This window comes from Oncorhynchus masou, chromosome 13, assembly GCF_036934945.1.
Source record: "Oncorhynchus masou masou isolate Uvic2021 chromosome 13, UVic_Omas_1.1, whole genome shotgun sequence".
Lineage (NCBI taxonomy): Eukaryota > Metazoa > Chordata > Actinopteri > Salmoniformes > Salmonidae > Oncorhynchus > Oncorhynchus masou.
In genome coordinates, this window is record NC_088224.1 from 71,751,115 (window position 1) to 71,768,809 (window position 17,695).

General features: G+C 42.8%; 2 protein-coding genes across 3 annotated transcripts in view; one reads left to right on the top strand and one right to left on the bottom strand.

The window, feature by feature from the left end:
- LOC135553004 (mitochondrial intermediate peptidase-like) overlaps positions 1–8,862 on the top strand; it is a 56,403-nt gene extending 47,541 nt beyond the window's left edge. The window contains exon 19 of the mRNA XM_064985033.1: positions 7,525–8,862. Coding sequence (XP_064841105.1) covers positions 7,525–7,625 — 101 coding nt within the window. The 3' untranslated portion in view covers positions 7,626–8,862. The remainder of the gene's footprint in view (positions 1–7,524) is intronic.
- A 236-nt stretch (positions 8,863–9,098) lies between these two features.
- The window catches only part of LOC135553005 (tumor necrosis factor receptor superfamily member 19-like), a 24,345-nt gene continuing 15,748 nt past the window's right edge, over positions 9,099–17,695 (bottom strand). For both annotated transcript variants that reach the window (XM_064985035.1, XM_064985034.1), the window contains exons 6-10: positions 13,151–13,315; positions 12,865–12,990; positions 12,556–12,658; positions 11,773–12,068; positions 9,099–10,982 (exon numbers count right to left, since the gene is read on the bottom strand). In XM_064985035.1, coding sequence (XP_064841107.1) covers positions 10,978–10,982; positions 11,773–12,068; positions 12,556–12,658; positions 12,865–12,990; positions 13,151–13,315 — 695 coding nt within the window. In that variant the 3' untranslated portion in view covers positions 9,099–10,977. The remainder of the gene's footprint in view (positions 10,983–11,772; positions 12,069–12,555; positions 12,659–12,864; positions 12,991–13,150; positions 13,316–17,695) is intronic.

Consider the following 17,695-nt stretch of genomic DNA (forward strand, 5'->3'; position numbering starts at 1 on the left):
TTCCACGACTGGTCTATCGACGTCACCGCACGAAGAGGCAAAAACAGACTTACCCCCATCATGAAGTACCCCAAAGGCTAACTTTCTAGGTCTACTAGCTGCTAGCTTGTTTAACCCCGGCCTACTAACTGTTAGCTTGTTAGCCTGCTAACTGTCTGAATCGCCGTGTCCCCAGCAGCCCAACCACTCACTGGACCCATATGTTCACTTGGCTACGCATGCCTCTCTAATATCAATATGCCTTGTCCATTACTGTCCTGGTAGTGATTACTGTCTTATTTCACTGTAGAGCCTCTAGCCCTGCTCAATATGCCTTAACCAACCATGTTGTTCCACCTCCTACATATGCGATGACATCACCTGGTTTAAACATCTCTAGAGACTATCTCTCTCTTCATTACTCAATGCCTAGGTTTACCTCCAATGTACTCACATCCTACCTTACCTTTGTCTGTACACTATGCCTTGAATCTATGCTATCGTGCCCAGAAACCTGCTCCTTTTACTCTCTGTTCTGAACGTGCTAGATGGCCAGTTCGTATAGTCTTTAGCCGTACCCTTATCCTACTTCTCCTCTGGTGATGAGGTTAATCCAGGTCCTGCAGTGCCTAGCTCCACTCCCACCCCCAAGGTGCTCTCATTTGTTGACTTCTGTAAACGTAAAAGCCTTGGTTTCATGCATGTTAACATTAGAAGACTACTCCTTAAGTTTGTTTTAATCACTGATTTAGCACACTCTGCCAACCCAGATGTCTTAGCCGTTTCTGAATCCTGGCTTAGGAAAACCACCAAAACCCTGAAATCTCCATTGCTAACTATAACGTTTTCCGCCAAGATAGAACTGCCAAAGGGGGCGGTGTTGCAATCTACTGCAAGGATAGTAATACAGAACTCTGAAGGCTATCTAAGTCTGTACCCAAACAATTTGAGCTTCTACTTCTAAAAATTCACCTTTCCAGAAACAAGTCTCAATGTGCCCTCGATACCATATGTGAATTGATTGCCCCCCATCAATCTTCTGAGCTCGTGCTACTAGGTGACCTAAACTGGGACATGCTTAACACCCCGGCCATCCTACAAACTAAGCTTGATGTCCTCAATCTCACACAAATTATCAATGAACCTACCAGGTACAACCCCAAATCAGTAAACACGGGCCCCCTCATAGATGTCATCCTAACTAATTCGCCCTCCAAATACACCTCTGCTGTTTTCAATCGAGATCTCAGCGATCACTGCCTCATTGCCTGCATCCGTAATGGTTCTGTGACCAAACGACCACCCCTCATCACTGTCAAACGCTCCCTGAAACACTTCTGCGAGCAGGCCTTTCTAATCGACCTGGCCGGGGTATCCTGGAAAGACATTGACCTCATCCCGTCAGTAGATAATGCCTCGCTATTCTTTAAAAGTGCCTTCCTCACCATCTTAAATAAGCATGCCTCTCTCAAAAAATGTAGAATAGATATAGTCCTTGGTTCACTCCAGACCTGTCTGCCCTTGACCATCACAACAACATCCTGTGGCGTTCTGCATTATCATCGAATAGCCCCCATGATATGCAACTTTTCAGGGAAGTTAGGAACAAATTTACACAGGCAGTTAGAAAAGCTGAGGCAAACTTTTTCAAACAGAAATTTGCATCGTAGTACTAACTCAAAGTTCTGGGACACTGTAAAGTCCATGGAGAATAAGAGCACCTCCTCCCAGCTGCCCACTGCTCTGAGGCTAGGAAACACTGTCACTACCGATAAATCCACTATAATTGAGAATTTCAATAAGCATTTCTCTACGGCTGGCCATGCTTTCCACATGGCTACCCCTACCCCGGTCAACTGCCCGGCACCCTCCACAGCAACCCGCCAAAAGCCCCACCATTTCTCCTTTACCCAAATCCAGATAGCTGATGTTCTGAAAGAGCTGCAAAATCTGGACCCCTACAAATCAGCTGGGCAAGACAATCTGGACCCTCTCTTTCTAAAATTATCTGCCGAAATTGTTGCAACCTCTATTACTAGCCTGTTCAACCTCTCTTTCGTATCGTCTGAGATTCCAAAAGATTGGAAAGCGGCCGCGGTCATCCCCCTCTTCAAAGGGGGTGACACTCTAGACCCAAACTGCTACAGACCTATATCTATCCTACTCTGTCTTTCTAAGGTCTTCGAAAGCCAAGTTAACAAACAGATCACTGACCATTTCGAATCCCACCATACCTTCTCAGCTATGCAATCTGGTTTCAGAGCTGGTCATGGGTGCACCTCAGCCACGCTCAAGGTTCTAAACGACATCATAACCGCCATCGATAAGAGACATTACTGTGCAGCCGTATTCATCGACCTGGCCAAGGCTTTCAACTCTCTTTTCTGTATACATCAATGATGTTACTTTTGCTGCTGGTGATTCTCTGATCCACCTCTACGCAGACGACACCATTCTGTATACTTCTGGCCCCTCCTTGGACACTGTGTTTAACTAACCTCCAGACGAGCTTCAATGCCATACAACTCTCCTTCCGTGGCCTCCAACTGCTCTTAAACGCAAGTAAAACTAAATGCATGCTATCACTGCGATCACTGCCCGCACCTGCTCGCCCATCCAGCATCACTATGGACGGCTCTGACTTAGAATACGTGGACAACTACAAATACCTGGGTGTCTGGTTAGACTGTAAACTCTCCTTCCAGACTCGCATTAAGCATCTCCAATCCAAAATTAAATCTAGAATCGGCTTCCTATATCGCAACAAAACATCCTTCACTCATGCTGCCAAACATACACTCGTAAAACTGACCATCCTTCCGATCCTCGACTTTGGTGATGTCATCTATAAAATAGCCTCCAACACTCTACTCAACAAACTGGATGCAGTCTATCACAGTGCCACCCGTTTTGTCACCAAAGCCCCATACACCATTGTGACCTGTACACTCTCGTTGATTGGCCCTCGCTTCATACTCGTCGCAAAACCCACTGGCTACAAGTTATCTACAAGTCTCTGCTAGGTAAAGCCCCACCTTATCTCAGCACACTGGTCACCATAAGCAGCACCCACTCGTAGCACACGCTCCAGCAGGTATACCTCACTTGTCACCCCCAAAGCCAATTCCTCCTTTGGTCGTCTTTCCTTCCAGTTCTCTGCTGCCCATGACTGGAACAAATTGCAAAAATCTCTGAAGCTGGAGATTCACATCTCCCTCACTAGCTTTAAGCACCAGCTGTCAGAGCAGCTTACAGATCACTGCACCTGTACATAGCCTATCTGTAAACAGCCCATCTATCTACCTACCTCATCCTCATACTGGTATTTATTTATTTATTTTGCTCCTTTGCACCCCAGGATCTCTACCTGCACATTCATCTTCTGCCGATCTACCATTCCAGTGTTTAATTGCTATTTTGTAATGACTTCGCCACCATGGCCTATTTATTTCCTTAACTTACCTCATTTGAACTCACTGTAAATAGACTTTTTGTTTTCTTTTGTTCTACTGTATGTTTTTTTTATTCCATGTGTAACTCTGTGTTGTATGTGTCGAATTGCTACGCTTTATCTTGGCCAGGTTGCAGTTGCAAATGAGAACTTGTTCTCAACTAGCCTACCTGGTTAAATAAAGGTGAAATAAATGTAAAAAAATGTTTAAAAATATATAAAAAAATATGTGGGAACTCCTTCAAGACTATTGGAAGCTGGTTGAGAGAATGCCGAGAGTGTGCAAAGCTGTCATCAAGGCAAAGGGTGGCTACTTTGAAGAATCTCAAATACAAAATATAATTTTCTTTGTTAAATTTTGGGGGGGTTATTAAATGTTTTTTCATCGTTTTGATGCCTTCACTATTATTCTTCAATGTAGAAAATAGTACAAATAAAGAAAAACCCGTGAATGAGTAGGTGTGTCCAAACGTGTGTGTGTATTTAGTGTTAATGTCACTGTCCCCACTACCAACAAAAAATATATGTAATTTTGTCCTTGAAACAATTAAAATACTGTAGAATTTCATTCCTTCATTCCTATGGAGGGCTACTCCTTCTGAGGAGTACCAATAGGACCGACCGGTGGCTTCAAAGCCTCTCATTGGCCAATACATAGAATTTGCAATCTGGTTTTTATATACCTCATTGGCGTTTACCTGCTGGTTGCTCCTTTGTCACATTGTGACTCTGGTTATGCAGATTAGTCTCCATGCTTATTTAACACACTAACCTACAGCACGGCAGGCTGCAGGCTCCCGGCCAGCCCACTGCAAATCCCCTTGTGGAGAGGTGTCTGGAAATAGCTGTCATTAGAGAAAGTGCTAGTGATGCTGCAGACAGCCTTGTGGATCCAGATCAGTGACTGCAGAGTGAGATCTATGGTGAGATACTTAGATGAGCTCACCATTCCCAGCCCAATGATGTCATGTTTTTGTGAAAATCCATTTGAGGTAAACCGTGCATGCATAGCATTTAGTGGTTAGCTCTCTAAGGTTCATATATGCAATATTATATTACTGCCCTATAATGTCATAGTTTTGTGAGGAAAGAAAAACATGTAGCTTTGAATAGTCCATAGATTTCTGCAATTGAAAATAGCAGGTTTAGCCAAATATTGTACTATCCTCTAGGTCAGTGGTTCCCAAACTTTTTATAGTCCTGTATCCCTTCAAACATTCAACCTCCAGCTGCATACCCCCTCTAGCACCAGTGTCAGTGCACTCTCAAATGTTGTTTTTTGCCATCATTGTACGTCTGCCACACACACTATACGATACATTTATTAAACATAAGAATGAGTGTGAGTTTTTGTCACAACCTGGCTCATGGGAAGTGACAAAGGACCAAGGCACAAATAATAATAATAATCAATAATTTTGCTCTTTTATTTAACCATCTTACATATAAAAACTTTTGTTCATCGAAAATTGTGACTAACTCACCATTAATGAGAAGGGTGTGCTCAGTCTTATATAATTTTCCACACACAGTCTGTGCCTGTATTTAGTTTTCATGCTAGTGAGGGCCAAGAATCCACTCTCACATAGGTACGTGGTTGCAAAGGGCATCCGAGTCTTAACAGCGTGATTTGCCAAGGCAGGATACAATACCCTGAGCGCAGCCCAATCCAAAAATCTGGCAGTGGCTTCTGATTTGAATTCAATTTTCACAGAACCGGTTGTTGCAATTTCGATGATGCGCTCTTGTTCAGATATCTGTAAGTGGACTGGAGGCAGGACATGAAAGGGATAACAAAACCACTTGTTTGTGTTATCCGTTTCGGGAAAGTACCTGTGTAATTGCGCTCCCAACTCACTCAGGTGCTTCGCTATATCACAATTGACATTGTCCGTGTGCTTGAGTTCATTTACACACAAAAAATCATACAATGATGGAAAGACCTGTGTGTTGTCCTTGTTAATGCAGACAGAGAAGAGCTCCAACCTCTTAATCATAGCCTCAATTTTGTCCCGCACATTGATTGTAGTTGCAGAGAGCCCTGTAATCCTAGATTCAGGTCATTGAGGCGAGAATTAACATCACCCAGATAGGCCAGTCGTGTGAGAAACTCGTCATCATGCAAGCGGTCAGACAAGTGAAAATGATGGTAAGTGAAGAAAACTTTAAGCTTGTCTCTCAATTTAAAAAAATGTCAGTACTTGGCCCCTTGATAACCAGCGCACTTCTGTATGTTGTAGAAGCGTTACATGGTCTCTGCTCATATCATTGCATAGTGCAGAAAATACATGAGAGTTCAGGGGCCTTGCTTTAACAAAGTTAACCATTTTCACTGTAGTGTCCAAAACGTCTTTCAAGCTGTCAGGCATTCCCTTGGCAGCAAGAGCCTCTCGGTGGATGGTGCAGTGTACCCAAGTGGCATCGGGAGCAATGCGCGTTACCACTCCGCTATGTCTCCCTGTCATGGCTTTTGCGTCATCAGTACAGATACCAACATGAGCAGCAGCTATGTTTGGCTACATATGGACCGTTAGTGGAATTCCTACGAGAGAGTAATGGTTAATGTGATTGGATGTTAATTATTTGACTATGCTACCTGTATTTGACATTGTGTTATCTCGCTGAACACTAGATGGTTTAATTTTATTTTTGGCAGTGAAATGAAGCGACTCAGGCGAGAGAAAAACCTCACCCAAATGTGTAGCCCCATTGGAAAATATAAATGGACTGTTTGAAAATGTGAAGGATTTATTGAAAAAAAAATGTGCATCACATTTGGGAATACCTGCTCTCGGTAATTCAGTGGATGTTTTTCTACCAGAGAACATGTTATCCAATGCCACTATCAGCCAACCACAATGCTTACAAGCAGAACATCAAGCATGATCTAGTTTTTAATAAACCCCTATCATACGAGTGCTTGAAAGCCACCACCTTCATGTGGGTTTAGAACCTTGGTTCAGAGGTCTTGTGACTGTGCTCTGGTTTGTACCCCTATCTAGCTGTTGGGAGGGTCATACGAGTGCTTGAAAGCCACCACCTTCATGTGGGTTTAGAACCTTGGTTCAGAGGTCTTGTGACTGTGCTCTGGTTTGTACCCCTATCTAGCTGTTGGGAGGGAGGGAGTGCGGGCAGGCAGCATGAAACGTGCTTCTGACTCGTGGCTAAAGTGGAAGATGAACCCTGGTCTGTTTCTCATGCAAGGCTCCAGTGTGGGAGGCAGCCACTTTAATGCAGGCCAGGGCCAAGCTGATTCAGGGCTCATTTTCCAACTGCTCAGCCAGTTTTAGGAAGGCTAACTTCTCAGAGATGGACTCCCTGCTGTGTGTGTGTGGGGGGTGGGGGGTGCATGCATGAATGAATGAGTCTCTGTGTATGGGTGGGTGTGTTTTATTATTGGAACCCTTTGCATGTGGTTATAAATGCAAGTGTTTTGTTCCTGAATTTTGATTTAAAAAATTGTATCTACATTTTCTTTTTAGTGCCTGTCTATTGTGCGCGTGTGTGTGTGTGTGTGTGTGTGTGTGTTGGAGGTGACCCATGCAGGAAGGAGGGAGAGAGGGGAGTGCCTATTTACATTGGCAGCAACACAAGGGGGAAATGAACTGACTTCAAAGCGAGAGTGCAGCGGAATTGTGAAGAGAGTGTGCGCTCCGTGCATGAGCTACCAGACACATATTCCCAGAGCTGCTCCGAATGGCCTGTTAGAAACATACTGGAGCAGGCTAGCAAGGAGATTATATGTGTATAGAGACACTCTACCCCCTCAAAATATCACACCTTTTGACATTTGTACTGTTGCAGTGTTGAAACAACAAATGAGAACTTAGGAGTGTTTACTCTTGAGGACAACTTTAAAGGTACATTAATACACTTCTCTATGTACTCTTGCATTTAATGAATTTGCTCCGTGTTACCTGATATCCACTACAGGCCATAAGCTATATCTTATTATATCTGAAAGTTCTGCTTTTATATTGTAACTCAGGTGTTTCACTTCAATTCATTGGAGGAGTTTTACTTCAGTGACATCATATAAACCTTTTTTAAAGGGCAATATGCTCAATCCCTGTCTGTGTATCTGTGTGACACAGGGATGCTGCAGAGACAGCCCACCATTGAGGACTTTGTGGACGCCCTGGTGACTGACCTGAACCCAGACTTTGAGACCTTCATCATGGACTCTACAAGCTGATTAGCTTGATCGATCTTCGACTCTTCAATTCAGTTTCAGCCACGACTTGTATTGTGTTGCTGTGGAATGGACTCACATGATCAGAAAATGCCATTCATTATTAATCCGTTCAAAAGGCAGATAACTGTAGCTGTATGCAGTCACTGTAAACGTATGTTTTGTTATGCTATTTTTGTATACGTGCTATTTAGTGATTTTGCTCAACCATAGGTTCTGTGTGGTTCATGAAAGTCTGTGCAGATCTGTGCATATACCACATGTATTATACCATACTGTCTTACACATATTTTTGTCATTGATGCATATAAATTATGGAAAGCACAAAAAGTGTATGATTTAATTCAGAATATTGCAATAATGAGCAATGTAATCTTCAGCACTGAGAATGTATGTTTGGAACATCTGTTCCAATATCCATGTAAATAGATAAGTTGGGGCGGCAGGGTAGCCTAGTGGTTAGAGCGTTGGACTAGCAACCAAAAGGTTGAGAGTTCAAACCCCCGAGCTGACAAGGTACAAGTCTGTCGTTCTGCCCTTGAACAGGCAGTTAACCCACTGTTCCTAGGCCGTCATTGAAAATAAGAATTTGTTCTTAACTGACTTGCCTGGTTAAATAAAGGTAAAAGTTGAAGTATGTAGACATTATTTGTATAATCTGCCCAAGAGAAAATACTAAAATCTGTGAGCGTTGAATATAATTTTCTGCAAAAGTATGAGCAGTTCATTGTTATTTCCTGTTCAGATCAGACAGGACAAACACCTGCTATTCCTGACATAGTGTTTTGACTTAAATGCAAATCTGCTCCCTCTGATTTGTCTGTGTTTCTGTTAGGGAGGGGAGGAAGGTGGGATGGGAGGTTATGGGCTGAGAAGGAAGGATATGGTCTCTTAGGTGTTGTGAATTGGAGATTTAATTGCTGATTAATTCACACAGAGCGTGATCCAGACTGTGACGACTAGCTAAATCAAGTACTACCGGCTGTTGCATCTGTTTCAACAGATTCTGTCTCTAATTACCAGGGGCTGAGGCTACAGCTGCTCCCCATACAATGTCCTTACTTGCTTAGCACTGATATCTGACCTGGGGCATCGCCCATCAAGGTGGGATTTACTTCAGATGGTTAATCAAGGTGTGAACATGCTATCAAAGGGAGTGAGCTAGGTAGCTGTAAACACATGTAGGCCTACTGTACATCACACAGAGCCATGAATAAATTCCTAAATATGAAATCACTAATGGAAGCTTTATTTTCATTAATCGTATCTAGTTTTGAACCAAATTCAATCATAATATTTTGTGGCAAGTAATATCTTGAGTTTCAGAGAGACGCCACTGTATACGGAAGTGAATGTAGTGTGTGTGATGTAGTGATGATTGCAGGTTGTCTGTTGCAATTGGTGTAGGATTAAAGATGGGCCATTTCAATATTAGTCACTAGAGACATTTGAACAACAATCAAAATCACCTTGTTTGTCTTGTTGAAGTGGTTTATTTACAAATATATCAAATGAAATTGTATATGCACAACCACCAATACTACAACTGAAAAAAGCAGGCATATTTGTCATTAGTCAGTCATGTCTACATTACAAAAATATTAACCTATTTTCTATTTTACAATATCTACAACAAATTTGATATCACACACAACATTCCTCATTGTCTTAACTTGTTCAGTATTATCTAGATTGTCTTCCGTCTGCACCAGAAATCACAGATGTACGTTTTGACATGCTTCTCTTACGCCCTTTAAGGAGACGTTGCCAGTTATTCACTTGTAACAGCGACTTCATGACAAAACACATCAATAGTCACAGTCACACTGGTACCGATTCTGCTCGTCACCGACTTAAGCAGACATCAGAAACAAAGGGGAAGGCATCTATTTACTTTGTACCAGTCAACAATCATTTTGCATGAGTTCAACTTCATTACATCAGCCTCTGGCCCGGCAACCTCGCGTGGTGCATAGATTTCTTTTCAGTCTCTGCTCTTGTGCTCTATTTTGCCGTGAAGTCATTTGTTAGCATTTATTTGCAGTGTTGTGAAAAGGTATTTGCCCCCTTTCTGATTTTCTACATTTGTGCATATTTTTTATACGGAATATTATGAGATCTTCAACCAAGACCCAATATTAGATAAAGGGAACCTGAATTTACAATTAACAAAAAAAATGATAATTTTTTATTTAATTAACAAAGTTATGCAACACCCAATTCCCCTGTGTGAAAAAGTAATTGCCCCTTATACTCAATAACTGGTTGTGCCACCTTTAGCTGCAATGACTGCAACCAAATGCTTCCTTGATTTGTTGATCGGTCTCTCACAACGCTGTGGAGGAATTTTGGCCCACTTCTTCAGGCAGAACTGCTTTAACTCAGCGACATTTGTGGGTTTTCAAGCATGAACAGCTCGTTTAAAGTCCTGCCACAACATCTCAATTGGGATTAGGTCTGGACTTTGACTAGGCCATTCCAAAACTTCAAATTTGTTGCTTTCTAACCATTTTCATGTAGACTTGATTGTGTGTTTTGGATCATTGTCTTGCTGCATGACCCAGCTGCGCTTCAGCTTCAGCTCACAGATGGATGACCTGACATTCTCCTGTAGAATTCTCTGATACAGAACAGAATTCATGGTTCCTTCTATTAAGGCAAGTCGCCCAGGTCCTGAGGCAGCAAAGCATCCCCAAACCATCAAACTACGAACACCGTTGGTATGAGGTTCTTACTGTGGAATGCAGTGTTTGGTTTTCGCCATATATAATGGAACCCATCTTGTCCAAAAAGTTGACTCAAGTTTGCTAAGAAGCACCTGGATGATCATCAAGACTCTTGTGCTCTGGACAGATGAGTCAAAAGTATAACTTTTTAGACAGCATCGGTCCCATTATGCCTGGCAAAAACCAAACACTGCATTCCACAGTAAGAACCTAATACCAACGGTCAAGCATTGGTGGTGGTAGTGTGATAGTTTGGGGATGCTTTACTGTACACAGGGGCATTGGGTGTTGCATAACTTTATTTATGAAATAAGTATGTGATTGCCTTGTTATTTGTTCACTTAGGTTCCCTTTATCTAATATTGGGTTTTGGTTGAAGATCTGATAACATTTAGTATAAAAAATATGCAAAATTAGAGAGGGGGCAAATACTTTTTCACAGCACTGAACATAGTCCCTTCAGATGTGTGACGAAAGGTTGTGGGTCACAAACCGCTTGAAAGAGATTGTGTACCACACACTTTTTGGCAATTGGTCTGTGGGCTAGTGTAATCTGAAACGGGATCTTTCTGGACTGTTTTCAGGTCCAGGGCGGTTCAAGGGTGGAACACGAGCCAAATAAATCCATGTCATCCTGGAACAAGAGAGAGGAGAAAAGCACACACGGTCATTAGTAATCTATCTACCTAACATAGATCAGACAGGGACCGAGTCCCAACATCAGAAAGCTCAGCTGGGATTGTTGCCTGGCCCTTTCTTTGCTTCTTGACTAGTCCCAGTTTCCATGGACACAACACTGTCCCTGCCAATCAAAGAGAGTGCAACATTTGTGGTAAAATAAGTGTATGCGTGTGTGTGTTTGAACTATGCTGTTAGGACACAGAATGTCTCCTCTGTCCTGATGCTTCTGTGTTGTAGCTTTCTACTTGACTGTGTTTTGCTGGGGCTTCTGCTGCTCTACTCTGAGTTCACTCACTGGATTCCATCAGTTCAGACAATCTGCTTTGGCTCTGAAGCTCCATTTGGCAGATACACTGAAGGTTTTTCCATAAATAGTGTGTATCTGTTTTAATGGACTCGACCATTTGTTATCGTTCCAATTTCATATTGAACAGGTATGCTATGCAGAAGAATTCTAAATATTTTTTGAGGGGAAGGAGAAGTAGCGATTCTTCTTTACTTAATAGTGTTTGCACTTGTATACTTTCATCTTTTCTTAACACAGTGAAGAATAGTGTGTTACTGTGTTTGTTAATCGCTCATTGGCTTGGTTCATGTATAACTACTGGGAAAGCGTACCCTAAGTGAGCATCTGAAGTATGTTATACACCAAGCATCGCTCAATTTCAAACTGTATTTACAATGAGGATCATTCTGTGTGTGTCTGCATTAAAGTTCATACAGTACAGCAAGACACCACTGACCTTCCAGTGAAGATGGCTGATGCTTTGGAAGGAGGACCTCTGTCAGGGCACCAGTCTTCTCCTGGCTCTGTCTAGCCTGTTCAGTTGATTTCTCCTGTGTGTCCTCACTTGACCTGCACCCCTCCTCCTCTTCTTCCTCGTCTTCCTCTCGGTTGCAGCAAGGTGATCCCAAGCTCTCGGCACAGTCGGGGTTCTGCATGAGCAGCCATGTCTCGCCAGCCTCTCTGGAGATGCGGGGCTCTGGATGGGCTTTCAGATAGGCCAGAACATTCTCCTCACAGGGGTTCACGCCACATCTGTAGGGGAAAATGGAGGCCGTGTCAGCATCATAAATCTCTCCCAGTCCCAGCTGTAATGATCCAACCACAGTCCCAGGGAGGCACTTCTCTGACAGTAATCTCCCAAACAGACCCAAAGTTAACACCATAACAAGATTGTTTTTGGCCTTGTTCGTGTTTCTCTTCCTGTTCTGAACCAGAGGTGTGTAAACGAATGCTGTTTGGTTTCGCAAACATCCACCACAGCAATGGTTTACTGTATGTCTGTCTACACTTCTAGGTCTTTCTGGGAATCCAGGAGACATGATGTCAAGCAATATCAGTTGCTGTACTTGTTACTGGTTCTTTTGACTGTCATATTTTGGCACCCATGTACTAGAATAGGTGTTGATGAATTATGATGGTGTGTGGTTTTGAACAATGTTAAATGATGTAGATCGGTGGTTAATTAATGGTGGTTGATGGTTTTGAGTGGAGGTGAGTGGTGTTGGGTCATGCTCCTCACCCCTCGTTAAGGCTGATCTGGGACTGGAAAGGGCTGGTGTCTCTGCTTCGGCCCAAACTGCAGCTTTCATCACAGCACAGGGAGGGGATCAGGTGCACTGGGCCTGGAGATCACACAAGAAAAACGTGTACCGACCGCGAACCATCAGAAAGCATGGATGACCTTGCCAAGAAGCCTCAGCACATAGCGATGCCAGTACCATAGTGATACAGTCAAAGAATCCACACAACTTGACAGAGTGAACGGCTTGAGAACCAAGGCTCAAAAAGAGTGATGTGAATGTAGAAGCCCACCAGTAATAGGACCTACCACAGGTGTGGCCTGGCCCGTGGTGACATTGGCAGCATGGGTGCTGAGGGAAATCATGGAGCCTCCGTCGGTCCAGGCACGACAACTCTGCTCCACTGTATGGACCATCCTGGGATCTTAGAGATGCTGAGGCAAAAATACACTTTCATAAAGGAGACCCTAAACAAGTGCAAGATAGCCGCTGCTATATTTCTATAGCAAAGCCACCTGTTGGTCCCAGTGCTACACTGAGATTGTACGACACGACATTGTAATAACTTCTTTCAAGCTCAAGTTGGTCACTCACCGCTGGGCTTCTTCTCCAGCAGCTGTCTCTTGAAGTAGATGACACAGAGGATGAGTAGGGCCAGCAGCACGGTGGCCAGAGCGCTGCAGATGACTGCTGCCAGGGCCATGTCCCGAGGGCTGGTCACCACCGGGGGGATGGGGACCAGGTTCACCCGCCCGCTGCCTGCTGGGGCAGAGATAGAGACGGTGAGAGAGAGAGACAGTAAATATGATCAACAAATGTCACCACTGTCGTTCTTCTGACATAATAACATGGGAATTTACAAGGGAAGTTTTAAAAGGGAAAATAAAATGTTTTTTGAACTGTCTAGTTTGAGAACGACTACATTTTAGAGTTGACTGTGTCATAACCTTGCTAGTACAATCTGGCCATAATTTTCTACACCTGAATTATATCTCCTTACTAGGTCTATGTTTATTATTGGCATGTAGTAGCTGTATTTGACCCACTAAGTCCTCCAAGGAGACAGAGGCTCAAAGAAGAAAGCCTGGAGTAGATTCTCTCTCGCTCGTTCTCTCTCCCTCCCTCCAGAGGATGAGTTATTACAGTCATTCTTCCCCCTACCCCAAGGCCCTCTCATGCCAGTCAGACAGCCCATCATTAAGTCTGTGCAGTCTGGCCAGACGTTTGAAACAAGCCTGGTGTGTGTTTGTGCACATTTGTGCATGTGTGTTTATCCCATTACTGCAACTGCTGCCGCTGTTCTAGGCTAGCCCCCAGGGAAATCTGATGTCACTGTCTAGGCTCCCCACCCCAGACTGTTCACACACTCTCACATCAAGGGACCTGGCCTTGAGGACAGCTTCTCATTAAACACATTTCCCACTAATATGGAACATCAGGGCTTAATTTGCCAGATGTCACAACAAATTAGATACAATCTCCTTATGCTAAATTATGATTCAATGACTAAAATGTAATGATTCTTTATCGGATATAACTATCTGCTTAATTTCTCAACAAAGCAAAACAAACTTTGTTGAGGAATAATTTGGTACATGACGAATGTCTAGTCATAAGGTAAACACGTGCAATAAGGCCACTGATATTATTTCAACAAGCAACAGAAGTACGATTGTATTATCTGTGATTGTAATTTTTGGTCAATATTACTCTCCCTCATCACAACAATGATATTCTTATAGAATTTAAAGTGAGTTATGACATGTGCATAGTTGGAGTTTAGGTTTACATAGAGAACAAACAAAATACCTAAGGTAATAATTGTCCTACTATGAAAAAGTGACTGGCTCCTCGGATCCCATAGAGAAACTAGTTATTGTGTTGTGAGATCTGTTTAATATCTTTTTCATTTGAAAAATATTTTTCAATAGGCCCCTTCAATCACTGTTAGCTTTTTAGTACATTAATCATAAATCCTAAAGGAAAGTGGGTTTGGCCTTTTCAAATTCAAAAGCCCTTTGTTATGCAATGTAAACATGACTTTAGCTTTGGCCAATGGTTTTATATTCCAGTGGGATAGAGGATAGGGGATAAGGGTATTTGTACATTCCATCTGAGGAAGAAAAAAATCCCAAACTGCCAGCAAAGCTTAAAATTTCAGTTTGACCCGGGGGCTAAATAAATAAGCATTTCAATATTTCATTGTAAACAAACAGGTGATAACGGCTTATTAAAACAAGATTAGGATGTTTCAGAGGAGATACTGTAGGTCTTCAAAACTGTTATTACAGAAAGTGCCATTTTCTAACCGTTTTGACAATTGAGTCGACAGGAGTGCACTGCTCACATCAAGGCAAATACATAAATTACAAGAAGCAGTTTATATAGTGGAATTTAACTTGATATAGGTTGACATGATTTTGTGAGGATACAGTAACATTCTCCACTAAATCAAACAACTTTTTTTAAATCATTGGAATGTGCTTCCTATCAACATTTTGAAACATCCTCTATCAAAATAATCCAAAATGACTTGCTGAAAGATTTGACTGAACACCTAAACCCATGCTTACACCTACACCCATGCTTACACCTACACCCATGCTTTCACAAGCAAGGCACATCATTTTCTCACCATGGTGCAGACACCCTCTCAGACTTTTTCTTCCACTGTACAGTTGTTGAGACCCAATGTCAAAGCCGTCCCGCCTCTGATCCAGTCAGCCCTCCTCACTCCCCTCTGCAGCCAGCTGTGTCCTCCCCACACCCCAGCCCAGTGGCAGCCCTTATCACTCCCAGAAAAGCTGCAGAAAACACAGATTTAGGCTGGCCCATTGAGGAGACCTCACTTGCTGATCGTATCAACACACCGCACTCTGCCAATAAACTGCTTGTTTTGATATATGCTCTCCTCTCTCCCTGTTGACTTTTAGGAATGCCAAACTTAAAGCCATGGCCTTATGTATGACAAGCCACAAAGAGACAGGGAACCACCAACCCACTGGGCACATACGTCAGTTCAACGTCTAGTTTTGAAATCAACAAAAAATGGTAAGGTAAGGTGAAAGAAATACAAAATTCTCTTACATTGATACATTTTTTCAAATCACTTATCCACATTGATTCAACATCATCACATTCCTTTTTTGGGGTTGAAATGATGTGGAAACAATGTTGATTCAACCAGTTTTTGCCAAGTGGGAAGTACGAATGGCCCCTTCTGAAAACTAATGGTGACCCCATCTGCATACATCATTTGTGAAACTTTGGAGATTTTGACTGGAATGACTTCCCATTGCCGAAGAGGTATGAGCCCTCCACAACCAAGAGTTTGTCTTAGGCTAAACAGATCTTCCTATCATAAATACAGCCAACACCCCTTTTAGTGTTGCAAGAAAAACAAACTAGCATTGCTATGCAGTTGTGGTTTTATACATTTGCAAGGATACATGATTACGGCAGTGGTGAGGAGTTTTGTAGCTCTGAGCATAAACACGTCACATGTCAAGTCTTGATTGGCTCTTGAGTGACTTTGTTTTGGTGGAGTTGATTTGAAGGGTTGACCGCTCTCATTTGGCATGTGTTGGTTTGCAACTCAATCCAGATAATTTCCTGCATGCTGCTAATGCTGTACTTTTGTACAGTCAGTGGTTAGGAGACATGGCTAGGACCTTTGAAGTGAGGAAAGTAGAAGGAAAGGTTGAGATAAAGTTGTCTGAATGTAACAAATTGAGAGAAATGAGGATGGATATCAGTTGGGTCATGAGTTTTAGGGTCTTGAGTAGCCCTGGTCACATGCCCTATCTCTAGGAAAACTGTCACAGTTGTATGAAGAGTGCATTGTCTTTCAACAGGCTGACCTGCACGCTTGTGGAATTTGCATCGGATTGCTTCAAACAAAATTGAACTGACTTCCTTTTGTGTATGCTGTGAAATCCTGGTTTGAGATATGGCCAAGCACGGCTCCAACACCATCATTAAGTTTGCAGACGACGATGAGCCAGCCTATAGGTCGGAGGTCAGAGACCTGTCCATGTAGTGCCAAGATAACAACCTCTCCCTCAATGTGATCGAGACAAAGGAGATGATTGTGGACTACAGAAAAAGGAGGACAGATCACGCCCCCATTCTCATCAACGGGGCTGGATTGGAGCAGGCTGGGAGCTTCAAGTTCCTTGGTGTCTACATCACCAACAAACTATCATGGTCCAAACACACCAAGACAGTCGTGAAGAGGGCACATCATGGCCTATTCCCCCTCAGGAGACTGAATCGATTTGGCATGGGTCCTCAGATCCTCAAAAAGTTCTACAGCTGCACCAACGAGAGCATCCTGACTGATTGCATCATCGCCTGGTATGGCAACTGCTCGGCCTCCGACTTCAAGGCACTACAGAGTGTAGTGCGTACGGCTCAGTACATCACTGGGGCCAAGCTTCTTGCCATCCAGGACCTCTATACCAGGCGGTGTCAGAGGAAAGCCCAAAAAGTTGCCAAAGACTCCAGCCTCCCCAGTCATAGAATGTTCTCTCTGCTACCGCATGGCAAGCGGTACTGGTGCGCCAAGTCTAGGTCCAAAAGGCTTCTTAGCAGATTCTACCCCCAAGCCATAAGACTCCTGAACAACTAATCAAATGGCTACCCGGGCAATTTGCATTGTCCCACCCAATCTGCCATTTTTACGCTGCTGCTACTCTCTGTTTATTATCCATGCATAGTCACTTTACATCTACCTACATGTGCATATTACCTCAATTACCTTGACTAACCGGTGTCCCCGCACATTGACTCAGTACCAGTACCCTCTGTATATAGCCTCGCTACTGTTATTTTATTGTTGGTCCTTAATTATTAGTTTATTTTTTGTATTTTTTTTACTTCAGTTTATTTTAGTAAATACTTAACCAACAATGGAATTTTAAGAAAAAAACTGTTAAGTGCTTGTAAGTAAGCATTTCACTGTAAGGTCTACTACACCTGTTGTATTTGGCACATGTGACAAATACATTTAGAATTGATTTGATATGAAGTGCCAAAAAATATTTATCTGACTGTTAAGCTTCCAACTTATATAAAAGGAATGTCAGGGGATAGAACAAAAAACAGCTTATAGCCAAAGCAATTATTGTTTTTTCTATT